This window comes from Sinocyclocheilus grahami, unplaced genomic scaffold (assembly GCF_001515645.1).
Source record: "Sinocyclocheilus grahami isolate Dianchi unplaced genomic scaffold, SAMN03320097.WGS_v1.1 scaffold690.1, whole genome shotgun sequence".
In the NCBI taxonomy this organism is placed as follows: Eukaryota; Metazoa; Chordata; class Actinopteri; order Cypriniformes; family Cyprinidae; genus Sinocyclocheilus; species Sinocyclocheilus grahami.
The window spans coordinates 233,183-252,496 of NW_015505869.1; the positions used below are offsets into that span (position 1 = coordinate 233,183).

General features: G+C 36.8%; 1 protein-coding gene across 2 annotated transcripts in view; it reads right to left on the bottom strand.

Annotated features, from left to right (window-relative positions):
* The window catches only part of fmnl2a (formin-like 2a), a 103,345-nt gene that overhangs the window by 23,046 nt on the left and 60,985 nt on the right, over positions 1 to 19,314 (bottom strand). For both annotated transcript variants that reach the window (XM_016243394.1, XM_016243396.1), the window contains exons 4-15: positions 18,961 to 19,037; positions 17,318 to 17,401; positions 16,787 to 16,942; positions 8,039 to 8,147; positions 6,845 to 6,921; positions 6,092 to 6,185; positions 5,507 to 5,581; positions 4,464 to 4,574; positions 4,202 to 4,351; positions 3,272 to 3,373; positions 2,093 to 2,384; positions 46 to 207 (exon numbers count right to left, since the gene is read on the bottom strand). In XM_016243394.1, coding sequence (XP_016098880.1) covers positions 46 to 207; positions 2,093 to 2,384; positions 3,272 to 3,373; positions 4,202 to 4,351; positions 4,464 to 4,574; positions 5,507 to 5,581; positions 6,092 to 6,185; positions 6,845 to 6,921; positions 8,039 to 8,147; positions 16,787 to 16,942; positions 17,318 to 17,401; positions 18,961 to 19,037 — 1,489 coding nt within the window. The remainder of the gene's footprint in view (positions 1 to 45; positions 208 to 2,092; positions 2,385 to 3,271; positions 3,374 to 4,201; positions 4,352 to 4,463; positions 4,575 to 5,506; positions 5,582 to 6,091; positions 6,186 to 6,844; positions 6,922 to 8,038; positions 8,148 to 16,786; positions 16,943 to 17,317; positions 17,402 to 18,960; positions 19,038 to 19,314) is intronic.

Consider the following 19,314-nt stretch of genomic DNA (forward strand, 5'->3'; position numbering starts at 1 on the left):
ATGACTGTTATGGTTTTGTCTTTAGTATCGAGCAGGTTTCATTACCTGCCAGTCCTGAGTTCATGATGACGGTGGGAGATCCGCAGCCTGGAAGTGGAGGAGCCATGGGGGGTGGTGGAGGGGGCATAGGGGCAGATATATCCACAGCAGGGAGAGGAGGAGGAGGAGGAGGAGGAGGAGGAGGAGGAGCAGATGGACCGTTTGGTACTGGAAAACACAAGAGGAAGAAGGAGAAAGCAGGTTCAGTAACACTTTATTTTAAGGTGTCCTTGTTACACGTTACATGTACTTACTATTATAATAACAATACATTATGCATATTTACATGCAAGTAACCCCAAGCCAAACCCAAATCCTAACCCTAACAATATAGTAAGTACATGTAGTTAATTAATATTAAATAATTACATTGTAACAAGGACACCTTAAAATAAAGTGTAACCGCAGGTTCCTCTAGCCGTTTATATATTTGATTGATTTTGAAAAATTTACTTAAAAAAAAAATTCACCTAAAAAAATGCATTCTTGTGCCCCGGTTATTACACTTTCCTTTTAGAGTATTATCTAATTTCAGATTTCTCCCCTTTAACAAACTGTGGTGGGTCTCTTTATTTTTCGGCTACATTAGATGTTCTCTTCCTGCCTAAATGGATGTATTTTAACCAGAATAACCTGCACTGGGATTGATTTTCAGAGGCATTTCTTAAACCTTTGTAAGGGGCAATATTAAAAATGTCCTTATTAAAATGTATCTGTGTTGCCTTGGATTTATTCAACGAATTCAATCAGTCAAATCGATCAGAATATTGTAGGCTGCTACCAATACAGTTTTTACATGCAAGGGTAGTGACAGATTTAGATAAATTGTGCAGTGGCATTTTTTGCCCATCTTAAATTTTAGGGGCAGTTTTGTTTTGGATTTTGGCCAGAGGCGGACAGTAGTGAAGTATTTTTACTCTGCTTTAAACGTGCATTTTCAAGTGTCTATACTTTATCAGTATTTTTCTTTAGAAAACTTGGTCCCACTTTATATTAAGTGGCCTTAACTACTATGTACTTACATCAAAAAATAAGTACAATGCACTTATTGTGTTCATACTGTATTGCAAAACACATTTTGCTTGTGTAAGGGATGGGTCAACAGTATAAGTATACATTTAATTACAGAAATTAATTACAGATGTAATTACATGCAGGTAGACAGTGACTACAAAAATCTCGATAAGAGGGAGTTGTTATGGAGATGAATTGCAGATCAAATAGGGATGCGCCATCTAATGTCAGAGAGTGAATTTGCATGTTCATTCGGGTCATCGCCAGCAAAAATCGCTTGGGTATGAACACAAAAGACGCGTCGAAAAATGTCGGCGATAAGCGCGAGCGATAATCGTCCCGGTATGTACGAGGCTTTATGCTTTGGAATGTAGCGAAGTAAAAGTTTTCCAAAGAGAAACACTGATAATGTACAGATACTTTTTAAATTTACTCGAGTATTTACTGTCCACCTTGGGTTTTGGCCTCAAGCGAAACATAGTGAATAAAGTAATCCAAATAGAATAAAATTAGGGCTGCACAATTAATCAAATTTCTAATCGCGATTACAATTACGGATGCCACAATTACGTAATCGCTCAAAGCGGCAATTAATCGTTCAAAGTCCACTTATGTTATTCTGCACGCTTAAGATATGTTTTTTTCTTTCTACATATTATCTTAAGGGTTTTTCCATTGTTTTAGTTTTAGTATAACATTATAATACCATTCATATTTTTACTTTTTTTATAATTTAAAGAAGAAACCAATCCGATGCATTTTTGACATTTGAGGCTTAATACTATAGAAAAGCACTAAAGGTTTTTCAGTTAGTGTTTTCAGCTTGTTTATTTTCATATAAAAATACGGCATGCAGTTGTATCAAACAATGGAATAAACATCATTCAATGTAAATTCTGATAATCGTAATTAATAATCGCAATTACAATTTCAAGGAAATAATCGACAATTATGATTTTTGTCATAATCGTGCAGCCCTAAGACTGTACTACAATGTCAAACTTACATCCAGTACATAAAATGAGGAGAGGTCACTCACATGTCTCTGGCATAGGAGGAGGCGGAGGTTCAGGCATGGTCAGGCCATGTGCCGCACCCTCACTGGACACCCCAGCTACGCCCTGTGACCCTGGCAGAGGCCCGCTCCCCTCAGGAGGGGACGTCAGGATGGCAATGTCCCCGTCCGCTTTTTTCTGGATCTTGATGGTTCCCTGTTTCTCCAGCTCGTGGATCTTTTTCTCCAGGTTGCTCTGTTTCTGAATGGCCTCGTCCTTCTCCTTCACCATCCGCCACAGGGTGTGCACCTGAGAGCTGGCGTCTTTACACACCTCCTGTCACCACAGGGAGCACGAGTTTTGAGTTCAAGCGAACTCCTGGGGGTTTGTGTGGGAACCGTAGGGGGTTTGTGAGCTGTCAAACGGCTAATTAATTAAATTAACTGTAACATTTAAATATATAAACGGGGCTGCACAATTAATGGAAATAAAGCTGCTTATCACAAGCTGTGTATATAATCTGTAATAATGCATAACATGACCATAACCGACATAAGAAAGTTATTTTTTTTAAAGGTTTTCAAATCAATATGAAACAACATTTTAAAAGAAAACAAGACGAAAAAAGAAAGCACTGCACTTCAGGAATTAAATGGAGGATTAAAAATGGGCATTGCATTAGAATAAAGTCAGACCTGAATATTAATGTGCATGCATACTAAAGGTTGCACTTTATTTTACAGTATGTGTACTTACAGTGTACCTACTTATTACCCAGTTATTGTAATCGCAAACAAGTACATATTATGTACATGTGGACCATGACTGTAAAATAAAGTGCTATCAATGCTTCTTTTTTCAAATGCATTAATATCTGCTATTATTGACATAACCTTTATTATATAAATTAGTTTGTTAACTGCTGTAAGGCAGCACTAATACTGATTCGCGTTAATAGTTAATAAGGTTCAGGTGACATCAGTGGAAAAGTTGTTTTAGAGACTTTTTGACTATGAAGACAAACATTTGTTTCTTTGTTGATGAGCACTGTACGCGTTTTGGAAAGTTCAGCAAACAGTGGTACAAATGTACATTTGGAAAGGGAAGGTTCTATAGATATTGTGCAATAAATGTTAAGCATTGAATAACATGCACTCGATGTAACAAACCGTACAGGCAACTCAAGAAATCATGGGGATGTGATGTAAGGATGCATCATTTACCCGGATCGACTCCAGCTCTTTATTTTTTTGCATCAGTTGTTTCTCCAGCTCGACGATTTTTGCCATTGCCTCATTCTCTGTGTCCTGCAACCTCTCTATCAGCTAGAAAACCACAAACAAGAATCAACAAGAAATAAGTCTCCAGCTACAGGATGCAGATTCACAAAGACAGAGCACTTGAATCTCAAGAGTCCAGCCAGGGTTGCATAAATATTAAACTTCAGATTCACAGCAATATCACTTTAGTATTCGTGAATCCTGATTAATCCGAATTCTTGACAAAAATCAATACCACACTAATGAGGAAATTACCTCAGCTCAGGAAGTCATCCTTTGGGCAGATGGCCCAACTGTCACAAAAGGTCAAAGGTCAAGCTACATGTATGACTGGGTCCTATCATGTTGCATTATCATTAAAGGCTTTCAGCTGAACTCAATACTGGTCATGTAAGGTCATGTTGTTGGGCAGGTGGTGCATTGTTAAACAAAAGGCCTTGAATGGTAAGCACTCCTGAATATGGCACTGAAATTATTGTTTTTTCTGCTTATAATGAGTGTAGCTGCAAAAACAGTACTAACATGAGACATGTTCTCCTCCAGTTCCTCCACTCTCTCCAGCGCTGCGTTCTTGGTCTCTGCGTCCTCTAACAGAGCCCCGACATCGAACACATTATCCAGGTACGCCTGAATCTGCACATGCAGCTTATCACTCTCGGTGTGCTTCAGTTTCTACTCAAAGACAGCCACAGAGAGAGAGAGAGTGATGGATCCTCTGGCTGCTCATTCCACAGTTAGAGCGACACTGAACATTAGCATCAGAAGACTCAGCACTGAAGTTTACTCACGTCCAGATATTCGTCCAGACAATATGGCACTGAAATTATTGTTTTTTCTGCTTATAATGAGTGTAGCTGCAAAAACAGTACTAACATGAGACATGTTCTCCTCCAGTTCCTCCACTCTCTCCAGCGCTGCGTTCTTGGTCTCTGCGTCCTCTAACAGAGCCCCGACATCGAACACATTATCCAGGTACGCCTGAATCTGCACATGCAGCTTATCACTCTCGGTGTGCTTCAGTTTCTACTCAAAGACAGCCACAGAGAGAGAGTGATGGATCCTCTGGCAGCTCACTCCACGGTTAGAGCGACACTGAACATTAGCATCAGAAGACTCAGCACTGAAGTTTACTCACGTCCAGATATTCGTCCAGAGCCAGCTTGGTGAAGTCGTACTGTAAGTGCACTCTGAAATTCATCTCTTCCACTGAATGAACCACAATGTTGATGAACTGCATGCATGCAACCTGAACGACAATATACACCATACTGAAGACTTTCAATTGATATATTGATGAAGAAAACTGAGTTTTAACTATAGAAATGAAAATGCATAGCATAATAGAAATCTTAATTATTACTCTTATTTAATTATTTTTCTGTACAACTGTGGATTGGGGCTATATTAAAAAAAACTGCAAAAGCGCTGCAGATTTCTATTTCTGCAGAAATAGAACATTTCATTCATATTTTACACATGCACACAACATATTTATTCAATATATTGTCTTATTACATGCATATTTCACATATAACAAATGTCAGCAGCTTGATTCTTTATATTGTCGCAAAATATATCTTATCAACTATAATGTGCCTATAATGTCCTAAATGCAACTATAACTCATGAGGATATTCATAAGATATCATGAACATTAACATCATGATTTTCTGTAAAGCTGCTTTGAAACACTATGTATTATTAAAAGCACTATACAAATAATATTCAATTATCAATATTATAATCAATCAATATTGTGTATATTGATTGCTAAACTTAACGTGCCGTTGTTTCTATATAGCTGTGTTTTAAACTAAAATTGATACATCATGTGCATTTCTTTGGTAAGTAGCTGTGTAATATGCTTGAAAATGTCCAGGTAAGCATTTTTACATGAACATTATCCTTGCAAGCTGCATTGTGCTTTTAGCCATCTTTATTTAATATTTTAGCCTATTTGACAATGCTGTCATATATGATATTATGTTCTTGTATCGCTGCTTAATGACACTCTTAAGTAGGATATGAGTCTCTCCTGCAATAAGCTATTTGTTTGAATAATTATATCTCACAGCCAAAAGTGTCAATCAGTGGTACAGTGTGGTATGCATTTTAGAGCATTAATAATCATGACTGCTAATGGAAATGTGTATATTTGGATGCTGGTCTAACCCATACCATGAAGTCGATGTTATTATCTTCGTTCTTGAAATGCTCCATGAGTTTCTCAAACCGCTGATCTTCTGAACACACCTGCAAAGCAAGAAAGAAATAGCTCATGCAGTGAGAGAGAGAACATTAAAATAATGCCCAGAGAAAATGAAAATGAGATGTTGATGAATCTCTTTTAGCCTCTAATAAAATCTTTTGATATTTCAAAAACACCTTGATGCAGTACAGTAGTTCGTTTTTGGTTCTCAAATCATCCCCTTAGGAAATCATACTAACTTGATCTCTCCTCCACAGACCAGAGAGATATGAATACATTCAGAAGCTGTTGTGATCCTGTGTGTGATGTGTTTAGCAGGTGTGTGTCTAAACCTATTTACAGTACAGGACAGTCAGCCTAAAACTTCACACACTGCCCTCAGTCATATGTATAGTTATCCGTTATCATGGATCATATCTATTAAGCTATCACTCAGTGGCTTCTGGAACACAGACTACAGCTTTTAAACTGAAAACAGTGCCTCTGTAATTGAATCATTTGTGTGTGTGTGTGTGTGTGTGTTAGAAATAGCATTAGTGTATCTGTGTATGCACCTCTTTAAAATGATCAAAGGCGGAGAGGATGATCTCGTGACCTCCTCGAACCAGACACACAGCAGCCAGCAGCTCCAGCACCAGAGCTTTAGTCCTGCACCAGCAGAGAGCAATATTTATCATGATTACACAGGCTATTACTGCACATTTTGGCAAAAAAAATCTCTTCTGCATCTTTTAGAAGATACAGAAGATTTACACGACAGTTCAAAGGTTTGGGGTCAGAAATGCATAACTGTTTTCCCCATTGACAATAATAATAAAAGTTTCTTGAGCAGCAAATCAGCATATTAGAGTGATTTCTGAAGGATCATGTGACACTGAAGACTGGAGTAATGATGCTGAAAATTCAAGCTTTGATTGTGAGATTAAATTACATTTTAAAATATATTAAAACAGAAAACAGTTCTTTTAAATTGTAATATTTTTTCACAATATTGATGTTTTTACTGTATTTTCGATCAAATAAATCCAGCTTTAGTGAGCATACGAGACTTGTTTCAAACACATAAAAGAAAAAAAAGATTGACCCCAAAAAACAAAACAAATATTTAACATTTTCTCCAATTTCTGTCATTTACACAGATGGCGTAAAGAACCCATCCAACCGCACACTGAGATTAAGGGGTCTGTTGTTGTAGCTGCCAGTATTTATGACTCTGAAAGAGGAGGAATTAAAGCGGTGGATTCTGGGAAAGTAGCCTCTCTTTCAGAGATACACACACACACATTTACTCCAGCTCAATGGGTTACCTGGGATTCTTATTGTTCAGACTTAGTGCAATTTCATTCACAGCATGAGGGTGAGACATGACCATGTTGAAGCCGTACTGAGAGAAAGACAGAGAGAGGACTAATTAGTAAACATGGCAGGATCTTCAAGATGTATTCTCTGAACATTAAACATGATAAAGACCAAACAGCTTTCCATGAATCAGTGTGTGTGTGTGTGTGTGTGAGAGAGAGAGAGTGTGAGTGTGTGTGTGTGTGTACGCGTTTTTGTGACAAATGAGGACATAAATTTGTATAATGACAAAGGTATGACATAGGTATTACAAGGAGAAGGTGACTTTTCAGGACATTACCCCATGTCCCCACTTTTCAAAACGCTTATAAATCACACAGAATGGAGTGTATTGAAAATCTGAAATAGCACAAAGTCTCCTGTGAGGGGTAGGTTTAGGGGTAGGGTTGGTGTAGGGCAATAGAATATACGGTCTGTACAGTAGAAAACCCATTACGCCTATGGGATGTCCCCACTTTTCACAAATGTAAACCTGTGTGTGTGTGTGTGTGTGTGAGAGAGTGTGTGTCTGTGTGTGTGAGAGAGAGAGTGTGTGTGTGTGTGTGTACGGGTTTTCTGTATAAGTGAGGCCCAGCATGTCTTCACTAATGAACTGAAACCTTGAACAGCTGGACCTCACTGTTTGTGATCTTTTTTATTTTATTATAATAATGTCAACAGGTTTTTGTGAGTGTTAGAAGTTGGATATAGCAAATGTCAAATGTCAGTATGAAAACCAGTCTCACCAGGACTTAACAATTTTTTGAGTGATTTTTTGCTATCAAAATTACTGATTTTGCAGCAGTCATTTCCAGAGATTTGGGAGAAATTTACGTTAGACACTGGATGTACAAGTCATACGACAGACAAAAAAAAAGTATTTAATACTACAGGAATGTCAGTATTACAGTAAGTAATACAGTAATTCAAAACTTTTACATCAAATCTAAAAAGAAAATTTAATAACTCGTTTTAACACCAAGCACATCCCACAATTTATTTTAATTCATGCATGTTTGTCACACTAACTTACTTATAATAACTTTAAGTAGTACGTTGCTTTTTGTGATTATTTAGTAGTTATCACAAAAAAGTGGCATTTTGTTGATTTTGCATTGTGTCTTTACTAATATAAATTCAAAGGTTTGATGTGTGTGTTTTACCTGGTAGTTCATGATGGCTCGTAGGCACATGATGCACACATGAACGTCGTCTTTCTTACATACTAATCTGGAATTCTTCAGTGTCCTCCGGCTGGGTAACGTGTTAGACCTGAGAGAGTTTATTAACCAATGAAATCAGTAGTTCATCCAACATATGGAAATACTGTCATCATTTAGTCACCCTTGTGCTCCAAACCCATTTGACTCTAGTTCTTCTGTGGAACACAGGAGATGTTTAGCAGATGTTCACATTCACTTTCATTGCACAGAAAAGAAGCAGCTTGGACATTCCGCAAAATATCTCCTTTTGTTTTCCACTGAAGAAATAAAGTTGTGGAGCAACATGAGGATGATGTTATAGCTATAACATACCCTATCAATCAAAAGTTTGGGGTACTGAAAGTACTGAAAGTTCAAAAGAACAACATTTATATGAAATCGTACCTTTATAAATGTCTTTGCTGTCAATTTAATGCATTCTTGCTGAATAAAAATATTAATTTCTTTCAAAAAAATCGTACTAACCCCAAACTTTTGATAGGTAGTTCTTTCTTTTAAAAGGTAAACTATTATCTTAAACAAAGAACTACTTCTCAAGATGTTTAAAATGATTACAAGCATGACAAATATGCATCATCTTCTTGTAAAGTCAAGTCAAGTCACCTTTATTTGTATAGCGCTTTTAACAATACAGATTGTGTCAAAGCAACTTTACAGTATTAAATAGGAAAATAGTGTGTCAATGATGCAAAAACACAAATCTAGAGTCATATCCTGATGTAGACTCACAAGACTAAATCAAGGCAGAGAGGGATCAGGACCACAGGAAGTATTCTCATATTGAAACCGTGTCTTTAAATGCTACAAGTTCTGTGTTTAGGTCTGTCAGCAGCTTTTCCTGTGAGTGATGTGTGAGGATTTGCATTGTCTTACAGCAGTTAAAGCGCTCTGTGCACACATATCACCTCCACAATACAACAGCAGCGTCATTGACATGCATGCCAGCTATCGGGCCCAAGCCAAAGGCTTTTATGTGTGAGAACAGAGACGCACAGCAACAGATGCGCACAAAGAACACACACAAACAGGTATAACATAGATGCACATTTGACTAACTCTCACCAATCGACAAAGACATATAAACATACTCACACACAAAATAAAATTATGCATACGACAAACAGAGAGATAAACAGGCTCACAAACAGACTAGAGAAGGTTTACACACACACACACACACACACAAACTAACACAAAAGGCACAAAGTTATTTTCAAGACTGTCACAAGACGAGCTGGGCGTGATTTTCTGAAAACAAATACACACACACAAACACATAATGCAATATGTCAGCAGCAGTGCCTGAGGGAACGGTTTGTACTCAATGCTGAACTCATTCAGAAACACACACAGAACATTAACACACTCAAGTCTGCACTAAAGGTGTGTGATATGTATCATCTTTTGTGATTGATGTTTTAACCATGTGGAAGCCATGCGATTTTGCAAAAAAACTAACAAGAGCACATCCACTTTCACTGTGTGATGTAGCCTGACAGACTACAGTTCATATGACGTAGTTCACATATTGTATAATGAATGACACAGTTAAGCAATGCCGTAAACGCAAGCAAGTGTGCGGTTTTCCCGAACATCAGCATGATTGCAAATTTGATATTTATTTTGTTCAATAGTTCAATAAAAAGGAAATAAATATTGAGTTTTTGCTCTATTTCACCAAAGAAATCATTCCAAACAAAGCCGCAACAGAGCTGTTGTGCGTCAACAAACAGTGCTGTGTCATTACTGAATGAATTAGCATTTTTGAATGAATCAATGATTCAATGATCAATTCATAAAGAAAGTCAATTGCTTCGTTCCTAAATCAATCAGCCATTTGAATCAATCAGCTGAATTAATAACTCAGTGACTCACTCATTAATGCAGTGAACTGCCACCTACTGGTGGTTTTAGTTTCATATTTAAAATATAATTTCATTAAAACATCATATTTCAAAATTCAAATATTATTTTAAAATTGTATCATTATTTATGCAATTGTAATTGCAGTGTAAATACATCTAAACACTGCTTTTGCAGTACAAAATGGATACTGATTGTATTTGATTGGTAACAGTTGTGTCTTATTCCAATTGAATTTATTGATTAAATGTAAGAATCTGACATAAGATAAGATGCAAAAATCTAATAAAGTTATGTGGAGAATATGAAATGTTTCGGGAGTCACATGTCCATGACAGGCTTAAACCAGCTAATATACCAGTACAGAAACACATTCAGTGAAATACCTAATCATCGTTCTCAACAAAATCCCAGAAAATATCCTGATATAATATTTTGTCAACATCACACACCCCTAGCCTGCACTGATTGCTAGAATTTCACAGCTGCATTATTATTGCTGTAATGTGGTTTGTCTTTCAACTCTGACATGAGTGGGAATGATAATGTGTGAATGTCTTTACAAAGTTATTGTCTGCTAACATTTCAGCTGTAACTCCACCTTCTAATCTCTTTTGTCCAGAACACCACAAGGGCCTAGAAGCTCTTGCAGAGAGCACTGAATGGTATGTGTGTGTAATGTTTTTGTCATACTGTATATCCGGATGTATGACTGTGCTCATCCAGAACACAATTTTCCTGACTCATATCTGTCAGGTGATTTCACCAGCACACACGCTTAAACATGTCCTCTGTAGTTGCAAAAGCTGATGCTCCAAGGTACGTGTTTTATGATAAGAGAACAGAAAATAATTTGGTCTCGTCTGTCAGTTTGAAAACAAACAAACAAAAAACAGTATGTAAAGAACATCCAATTATAAATGTTGTATTTGAGATATTTGGGATTTAGAACTTATATCAAATGTGAAGCTTTGTTAAAGAATTTATAATTATTATCTGAACAAATGTTATTTGAGCTTTTAGGCCCCGAAATGTGTTATTTGGGGCTCAAAGGACAATTAATATTCACTGAACTGTATCGATTTAACTGTACTTAACTATCAAATAAGATTGCTGAATAATTAAAGTAAATTGAGCTCAATAATGCCACTATTGTCTTCTGTAGAGCTACTCTACAGTTAAAAAATATTTTTTTAATTTGATTTTGATTATTACTGTAAAGCTGCTTTGAAGCAATCTGTATTGTATAAAGTGCTATATAAATAAAATGACAGGACTTGACTGTACTGTAAGTGTCCAAATTGTCTTTTTGGTGGTATAGGTGGATGCATCTCTGATTATGTGCTACAGATGTAATTTCTATAGGTGGAGTTTGCTCTGTGTAAACAGTTTTCTGTAGATATTGACATCATATCCCTATTCTGATGAAGGAGATGAAAGATTGGATATAAATGTACAAAGACAAGTTTAGTGGGTGACTTTATCACACTCGCCACATGCTGTGTACTGAGTAATCTATATCTCACAATATAGTTATTTTTGGTTTAAATAGGGTCTTTATGATATATAATTTTTTGACACCATAGAAATGTCATAATTTTTTGTCACCAGTGTCAATAATATCACAAAAAACTAACACTAGCCTGACTGAATGAATGAAAACTCAGGCTCACTGAAGACAAGCATACAGTCAGCTATCAAATAAGCATAATAAACGAATTACAAGCAATAGGATAAAAATAGAACAAATAAATTAAGTAATCAAATGTATAAAACCCTGCACATACTACTCTGTGTAAATTAAATATATATTTCTTCTTATTAAAGTCACAAAAGTGATTTAGTCTAGATTTTTGTGATTTTGTTGTTTGATTAACATGAATGGCAGAGAGCAGGACTTTTAGACTGCTGTCACTTTAAGAACTGCCCGGGTCCAATATACTGTTACATGTGGGCGACACTTTAGTATAGGGAGCAATTCTCATTATTAACTAGTTGCTTATTAGCATGCATATTATTAACATATTGGCTGTTTATTAGTACTTATAAAGCACATATTCTGCATGAAAATATTCTACATTTATATTCCAACCCAATACATGGGCTTAACAACTACCTTACTAACTATTAATGAGCAGCAAATTAGGAGTTTATTGAGGCAAAAGTCCTAGTTAATGGTTTGTTAATATGACCTTAAAATAAAGTGTGACCCAGATGTGTTTTCTTTCTCAGCTGTTCGCTTTCATTTAAGACCTAAATTACTGTGTTTACAAGGGTACTTGCAAAGGCGGGCATATTTTGACACATACAAGGGTGTGTATTTAACTGTTCAAGGCCTATAAAGCAGCAAAATAACTCAATGCTCAGTTCTCTATGAGCACCGTCTTCATGTGCGCACGGCTCTCTAACAGCACGAAATGAATTCTCTTTTGCTGCCTATTGCATTTCAATGGCTTAAAATCACTGATTTTTAAACCGCAATGCTTAAACATGCATGCAAACGATACGTTTTCATGACCATGTAGTACAGCAATGTCACATGAGCGTGTAACAGCGACAGAGACTATCCCTATCGCCCACCCCTAGCTGAGCCTACATTTTCTGTGGTAACTGACAGATATTTTTGATAAAACCTTAACTTGGGTAACACTGTTCCTATAATGCATTACCCTTATTCTGCATACATATTTCTATATAAATATCTTATGAATAATCGTAACAAACATAATACCTACCTACCCGGTGGTTATAATATTAACAGTATAATGGTTTATATAACACATGATTAACACCATCTATATCCATGTATACTGTAAATCCATCTAAATTATAATGGATTTTTCCCATAGTTATAATGTATTATAAGTCTTGAGAACTGTTTAAGATCTAAACAATATCCTACTTCATCTTACAAGTGGTCAAAGCCTTCTTGTAAACTTACAGTACAAAAGGCTTTATAATCTGTTTATTATATTTATAAGTGGTCTTTGTCTGTTTTAAGTATTTTTAACAGCCATATGTTATCATGAATGTGTAACATATGACATTGCTTTGAGCATGTTTTATTTTAATATCAACAAATAATGCATTGTTTGAAATGTTAACGGGCTACTAGTGAGCTTAAACTAGCTCACACTGAAATTTACTTTAGTCACACTCAAATATGAACAAACACTCAACAACTCATAAGACGTATACGATACTCCGCAGATCTTAAATAAACAATATAAAGATAACTTATAAGTCTGGGAAGTATAATCCATCATAACGCATGTTGTAATGTATTATAACTGTGATGGTACAACATGTTCTAAAATATTTTTTAATATAATGCATGCATTGTAATGCCTTTTGAAGGCCCTTGTAATGAATTATAAATACATGCTTCATATAAGTGTTACCATGAAGTTATATTATAAACAGTCAACATCAATAGTCAACTCAATAACGCAATTCTCAAACACTGTACTATTTTATTTTATGTCTACAGAATTCTATAAAAATCTACAAAACTTTGAGCTAATCCTAAACACCAAATAAAAAGTGAAGTGACATGTGGCCAAGTATGGTGACCCATACTTGGAATTAGTGCTCTGCATTTACCCATCCAAAGTGCACACACACACACCGGGAACACACACCCGGAGCAGTGGGCAGCCATTTATGCTGCGGTGTCCGGGGAGCAGTTGGGGGTTCGGTGCCTTGCTCAAGGGCACCTCAGTCGTGGTATTGAAGGTGGAAGAGAGCGCTGTACATTCACTCCCCCCACCCACAATCCCTACCGGTACGAGACTCGAACCCACAGCCTTTGGGTTATGAGTCCGACTCTCTAACCATTAGGCCACGACTTCCCCGAAATGCAGCAGACATACCCTCGTTTCTCTGAGCACTTTGGGCATTGTGGATGAGTCTGTGTGCAGTGGGCAGCCATTTATGCTGCGGTGTCCGGGGAGCAGTTGGGGGTTCGGTGCCTTGCTCAAGGGCACCTCAGTCGTGGTATTGAAGGTGGAAGAGAGCGCTGTACATTCACTCCCCCCACCCACAATCCCTACCGGTACGAGACTCGAACCCACAGCCTTTGGGTTATGAGTCCGACTCTCTAACCATTAGGCCACGACTTCCCCCAAATGCAGCAGACATACCCTCGTTTCTCTGAGCACTTTGGGCATTGTGGATGAGTCTGTGCTCTTCAGGAGGGCATTGGGAAATTTGAGAATTACTCTTTTAAAAATCTGAATACAGCACACAATTTAAGCCTACAAATTACTAAGAGCTGAGGGAAAGCATGGAAACAAAACTACTGTATGTGGGCAGAACCTCTGATCTATGCAATCACACCACTGGATGTAAAGTTTATGGTGAGAAATTATTAAATTAATTCATAAATCCACTGCACAGCAGCATGATCCGATAGAGAAGCCTGACAGACTACATGAGGGTACGTTACATCTGAGGCTGCAGGCACACAGCTAGCTACTGAACTCACTCTAGTTCAGCACATTAGAGAGACATGGAGGGGAGAGGAGACTCTATCTGAAGGACAAAAACAACATGCCTTGTGCTGCAGATGGGAACACACAACAGGAAACTGCAGACAGAGTGACAACTGCATTAATTACACAGAAATACCTGTGACAGATTTCTAGCAAAACGGTCAGACCAAAGTGTGTTTTATTCATTTAAAGGTACACTGAATTAATAAAATTGTACACCCAAAGAAAATTATAAGCACATATAAATAGAATGTTTTAGTTTTCATGAATGCCCGTTCACATCAAGAAAGATAATTAGATTAATAACTATAAAATGATAACTACACTGGCATCCACACCAAGCTCTGTTTGATATAAGCCCGCACTGCAGTTATATCTTCAGTCTGATTCTGATTGGCTGCCTATGTTTTTATCAGCTGAAAAATGTTTTTTAAAAAAGTTATACAGTGATTCCAACAATATCATTATTCTATGTAGTTATTGAAATCAGGGTTATTAACTCTTTCCCCGCCAGCATTTTTGAAAAAAAGTTGCCAGCCACCGCCAGCGATTTTGATGATTTTCACTCAAATTTGATGGCCTCCAGAATATTTTGCTGTATGAATATTTGAATATGCAATACACCAAAATAAAGATCAGAGCCTCTACTTTTAAACAAAAAAAGTTTTTTTAAGCATTTATTCTAGCTTAAACCATTATTTTTTTTATCAACACTTGAATATAGGTAGGTTTCATAAAAATGCATAATTTTGAGCAAAAAGGTGAGAAAATCCCATTTTTATCAAAAACTACATCTGGGTAATATTCAGTACGATTATCAAAGCATAAATCCAGTAAATCGCTTCTATCAACACCTCCAAAGCTTGCACAGACATATACCACTTCTTGGATCAACATTTTACTCCGTAACATTATGCAGTTTTCATTTATATGCTGCCATTGCTGATGATCGCATTATGTTTCATATGCATCTGTATACATAAGAGATCGCTCGGTTCTCCGTCCTGTACACATGTGTCTTTGTTCGGGAGGTTTTGTACTTGTTCAGAAGATGTGTAATAGCGCCCCCTAGTGTATAACATTGAAAACACGAAAAGCCGTAAAAACTCGTCTTTGGCGGGGAAGCGTTGTCTTCTAAAAGACGAGATAACTCGTCAATGGTGGGGAAAGAGTTAAAGTTAACGAAAACCACAAAAAAAGTTACTTTTGAACTGTCATCAAGGTATATAGTCTAACACTAAACTAAAACTAAAACTAAAATCATAAAAAATTGTTACTTGAAATAAATTATATTAAAAAAAATATTAATTTTATTTTAGCAGGTTTCCAATGAAACATTTCCATTTAGTTTCACTTAATGAAATAACTAAAACTAAAATAAAAATTAATAAAAAGAACTACATAGACTTTTAACAAAAATATATAAATAATATCACTATAATAACATCTCAATGATAAATGACCACTGATTGTTATAGCTGGGGTGTGAACCATAGTCTCATAGAATTAGAATTAATGATTATTAAAAGTAGTTATCGTCTATGTGAACAGGCCTTAAGAGTGTCACCTACTCATAAATGCAGAATGGAGGACCTTCATTATGAATACTATTTTCTGTATTAACTCTAAACTATTTGGCCATTAAAATAAACAAATAAAAAATACTGAGTCTACATTCATTTCTTTATAAAACTTGCTTATTCAGGTTGAGACTTTGGAGTCAGATCACATTGCAGGGGCTTTGTTTTGTCTTACACACTGTTGAAGATGCACGTCTCCAATATTAGCTGAATAGATATGAGCCCAGAAGAAACACCTGAGCAGAATTCCAAAATTAGAATCTGGAATTCTCTTTAACTGCTGCATGAGGGTTAGACCTTAACCCAATTCAAGTGACAGGGGGCTTAACATATTGAACCCATTCAAACAGATCCCCTCATGCTCCGTGTAAATACTTCTATCCCATCATCAGGCTGCTCGATAACAGACAGGCAAGGTCCTGTATTAATATTCATATGGTGGTGATGTGTCAGTTGTCCATTCTTCATCAGAATATAAACGTCTAAGCCAGTTTTGTGAGTCAGCGGCCAGACGGACAGACAGACACACGTCGACTGTGTTTTGACATGGTGCACTGTTTCCTAAGCCATTTAAAGTCATACAGGTCTCATGACTATACAAAAGAGCCTTTCAGAAAGCGCATGGAGTCTGTACACACTCTCTGCAGTCAGACAAACCATATCTCGTTCAGATTAGAACTATAAGATACTATCAGCGTCTTGTTTGCTATGATTCTGCTGTAATAACAAAAGATCTGTTTGTGCGTTCACACCTTATGGTTGAATGTCTGCTGGCTCTGGAGATGCTGTTGCCTGTGACAGCTGATGAGAGGTTGTTTGCTCCATGGAGATCTTCAATCGATCGATTCCAGGGTTTAGATTTATCCACAGAGTTTTCTGTGCTGTTCTCAGAGCTGTCTCCGTCATACCTGTCAAACGCACAGCAGCAGGGGCTCAGGACTTACCAAAATAAGAATATTATATTGTCTGTTTTCTGTACATCCTCCTAAAACATACTTTATCTGCGGTCATGGGACATTTGCTTACATGCACTGCAAAAATGATAATCCTAACCCTAATTCACTTAAGAAACACGTATTAATACTTTCATAAAATAAAATAATACTTTAAAAATCATGGTAAAACAATAATATTAAAAATCCTTTTTTTAAATGACTGTTATGACTGAAGTTTTTGTAAAACACAAACTTTTTTCACATTTATGTGAAAAAACAAAGATACAGCAGCAGTCTGGGTAAAAGGAGCCATTGTGTTCATGTTCAGTACAATCACGGGTGACTTACGTGACAGCATACTGTGCAAACGAAAGATACTCCACCAACACATCCAAACCCTTATTCTCCTCATTCAGAAACTCCCGCACCCACCTAAACAGAGAGAGAGAAAGAGAATAAAAAAAAAACTGTCCATCAAAAGTTTGTACGCATTACTGTTTTACTTTAATATGTTTTATCATTACTACATTATAGTGGTATATCACTAATTACACCACTAGTAAGCATGTAGTAGTTAGACTAGATAATCTAGGAGACTCGACAGAGCTCACAGTGTGTCCCAGCGTTCAGAAACAGCACTTCAATACGGAGACAGACGTCATGAAATATGCATCATGGAACGGTGTCTCAGTAGCTTAAAAACAGCTTCAACGCAGTTCGGAGATTGAAAGCAAAGGTTTCATGTAGCTGGAGTTCTCCCTCAGAGCAACAGCAATGAGAGATACTTCAAAGACACGACAGAGACATCCCAGCATACCGCACACACACACACACACACACACACACACACACACACACACACAATCACACTGACAAAGACTGCGAGGATCCCAGAAATGATCAAAAGCCAGTTTTCACCTTTTCTTAGCAGTGAAAAGTAGGCCAACACCTCAAAACCTCACAGTTGTGAAAGAAAAACGAGTTATGTCTCTATTTCTTTTGAGTTTCTAATGAGCAGTTTAACTCATATGTGACTAAATGTATTTATCTGAACATTATGAGGGAACTATGGAAAATAGAACTAGTCTCATATAAGCAAATTGGTAAGTCTGTATACATTTGCATTGCATGGTTCTTGGAATATTTCATTTAAGTCAAATATTGCACTCTGTATAATTTTCAATGGGTTTATTTTGCATTAATGATCAGCTGACTGTACATTATCCCTTAAAATATAACTTTAACATAATGAACAAATGGGAGAAACATTGTTTGGGGAAATAAGGAACACATATATTCTAGGGACAGAGTCTGAGTTACCATTCTGTTGTTTTGTGTTTGTCGAACCCTCTGTGAGCAGATAATAGCCTACTGCTTTATCTCATCTAGATTAACTAGATCATTTATGTAATCTAGTTTAGTACCATACGGCAGCTAAATCTCTGTACGGGTTGTCTAGCAGCTCGGGGGTTTCTGGGAGTATGTTTGTCTGGTCTGAACCGCCCTTGAAATAATGAAACTATAATAACACTCATTTATGGGATGACAAGGAAAGAGTGTGTGCTGGTTGGTACTGGAATATCACATCTTCCCGTTTTCCTGTTGTGACATTTTCCCGACCTCGCCGAGTTCCGTCAGCCTTTCCACATCTGGTCAATCCTAGATCCCAGTATGCAACTGGGTGTGTGATTTTCAGCTCTCACAAAATCTCAGAATTTCTCCGCTCTGATTAGGCTGAGCAGGGATTCACAAAACAAAAACCTGGTGGGTTGGCAAACTTGGCATTCTAGCAGAATTCCACTATGCAGAAATATGACAAGTCCAGTCAGGAGCATTTGGCTGTTACATGCACCGCCTCACACAAAAGAGCATTATTTCAGCTTCAATGCATCTTACATGAGGGCTTTTGGAGTCTGTGTTACTCAGAGCAGTGATCACAGCTCCAGTGTGAGCAGTATTTAATGAACACGCATACACACAGATAAACTCACCCAATGTGATTGGTCCGTAATGAGATTTCCAGCTCCCGCAGGACCTGTGTCGACTCCTGCACTCTCCTCCTGAACTTCTGCAAAGGAAATAAAGAAGAAAAAGCCTTTACAGCAGCCTTCATCTACTAGGCTTAATAACAATGAGAAAGAAGTGTCTTTTAATATTGCAATTGTTTCTCATAGATAACAATAGCATTAAATAAATAGCAAATGGTGAAAAAGACAAAAGTAATCTCACACATATCCTCTACACTGGGAAAAAATAAAATAAAATAATAATAATAATATATATATATATATTTTTAATACACCTATATTTTTCTGCACAAAAAAAAAATAATATAAAATAAAATT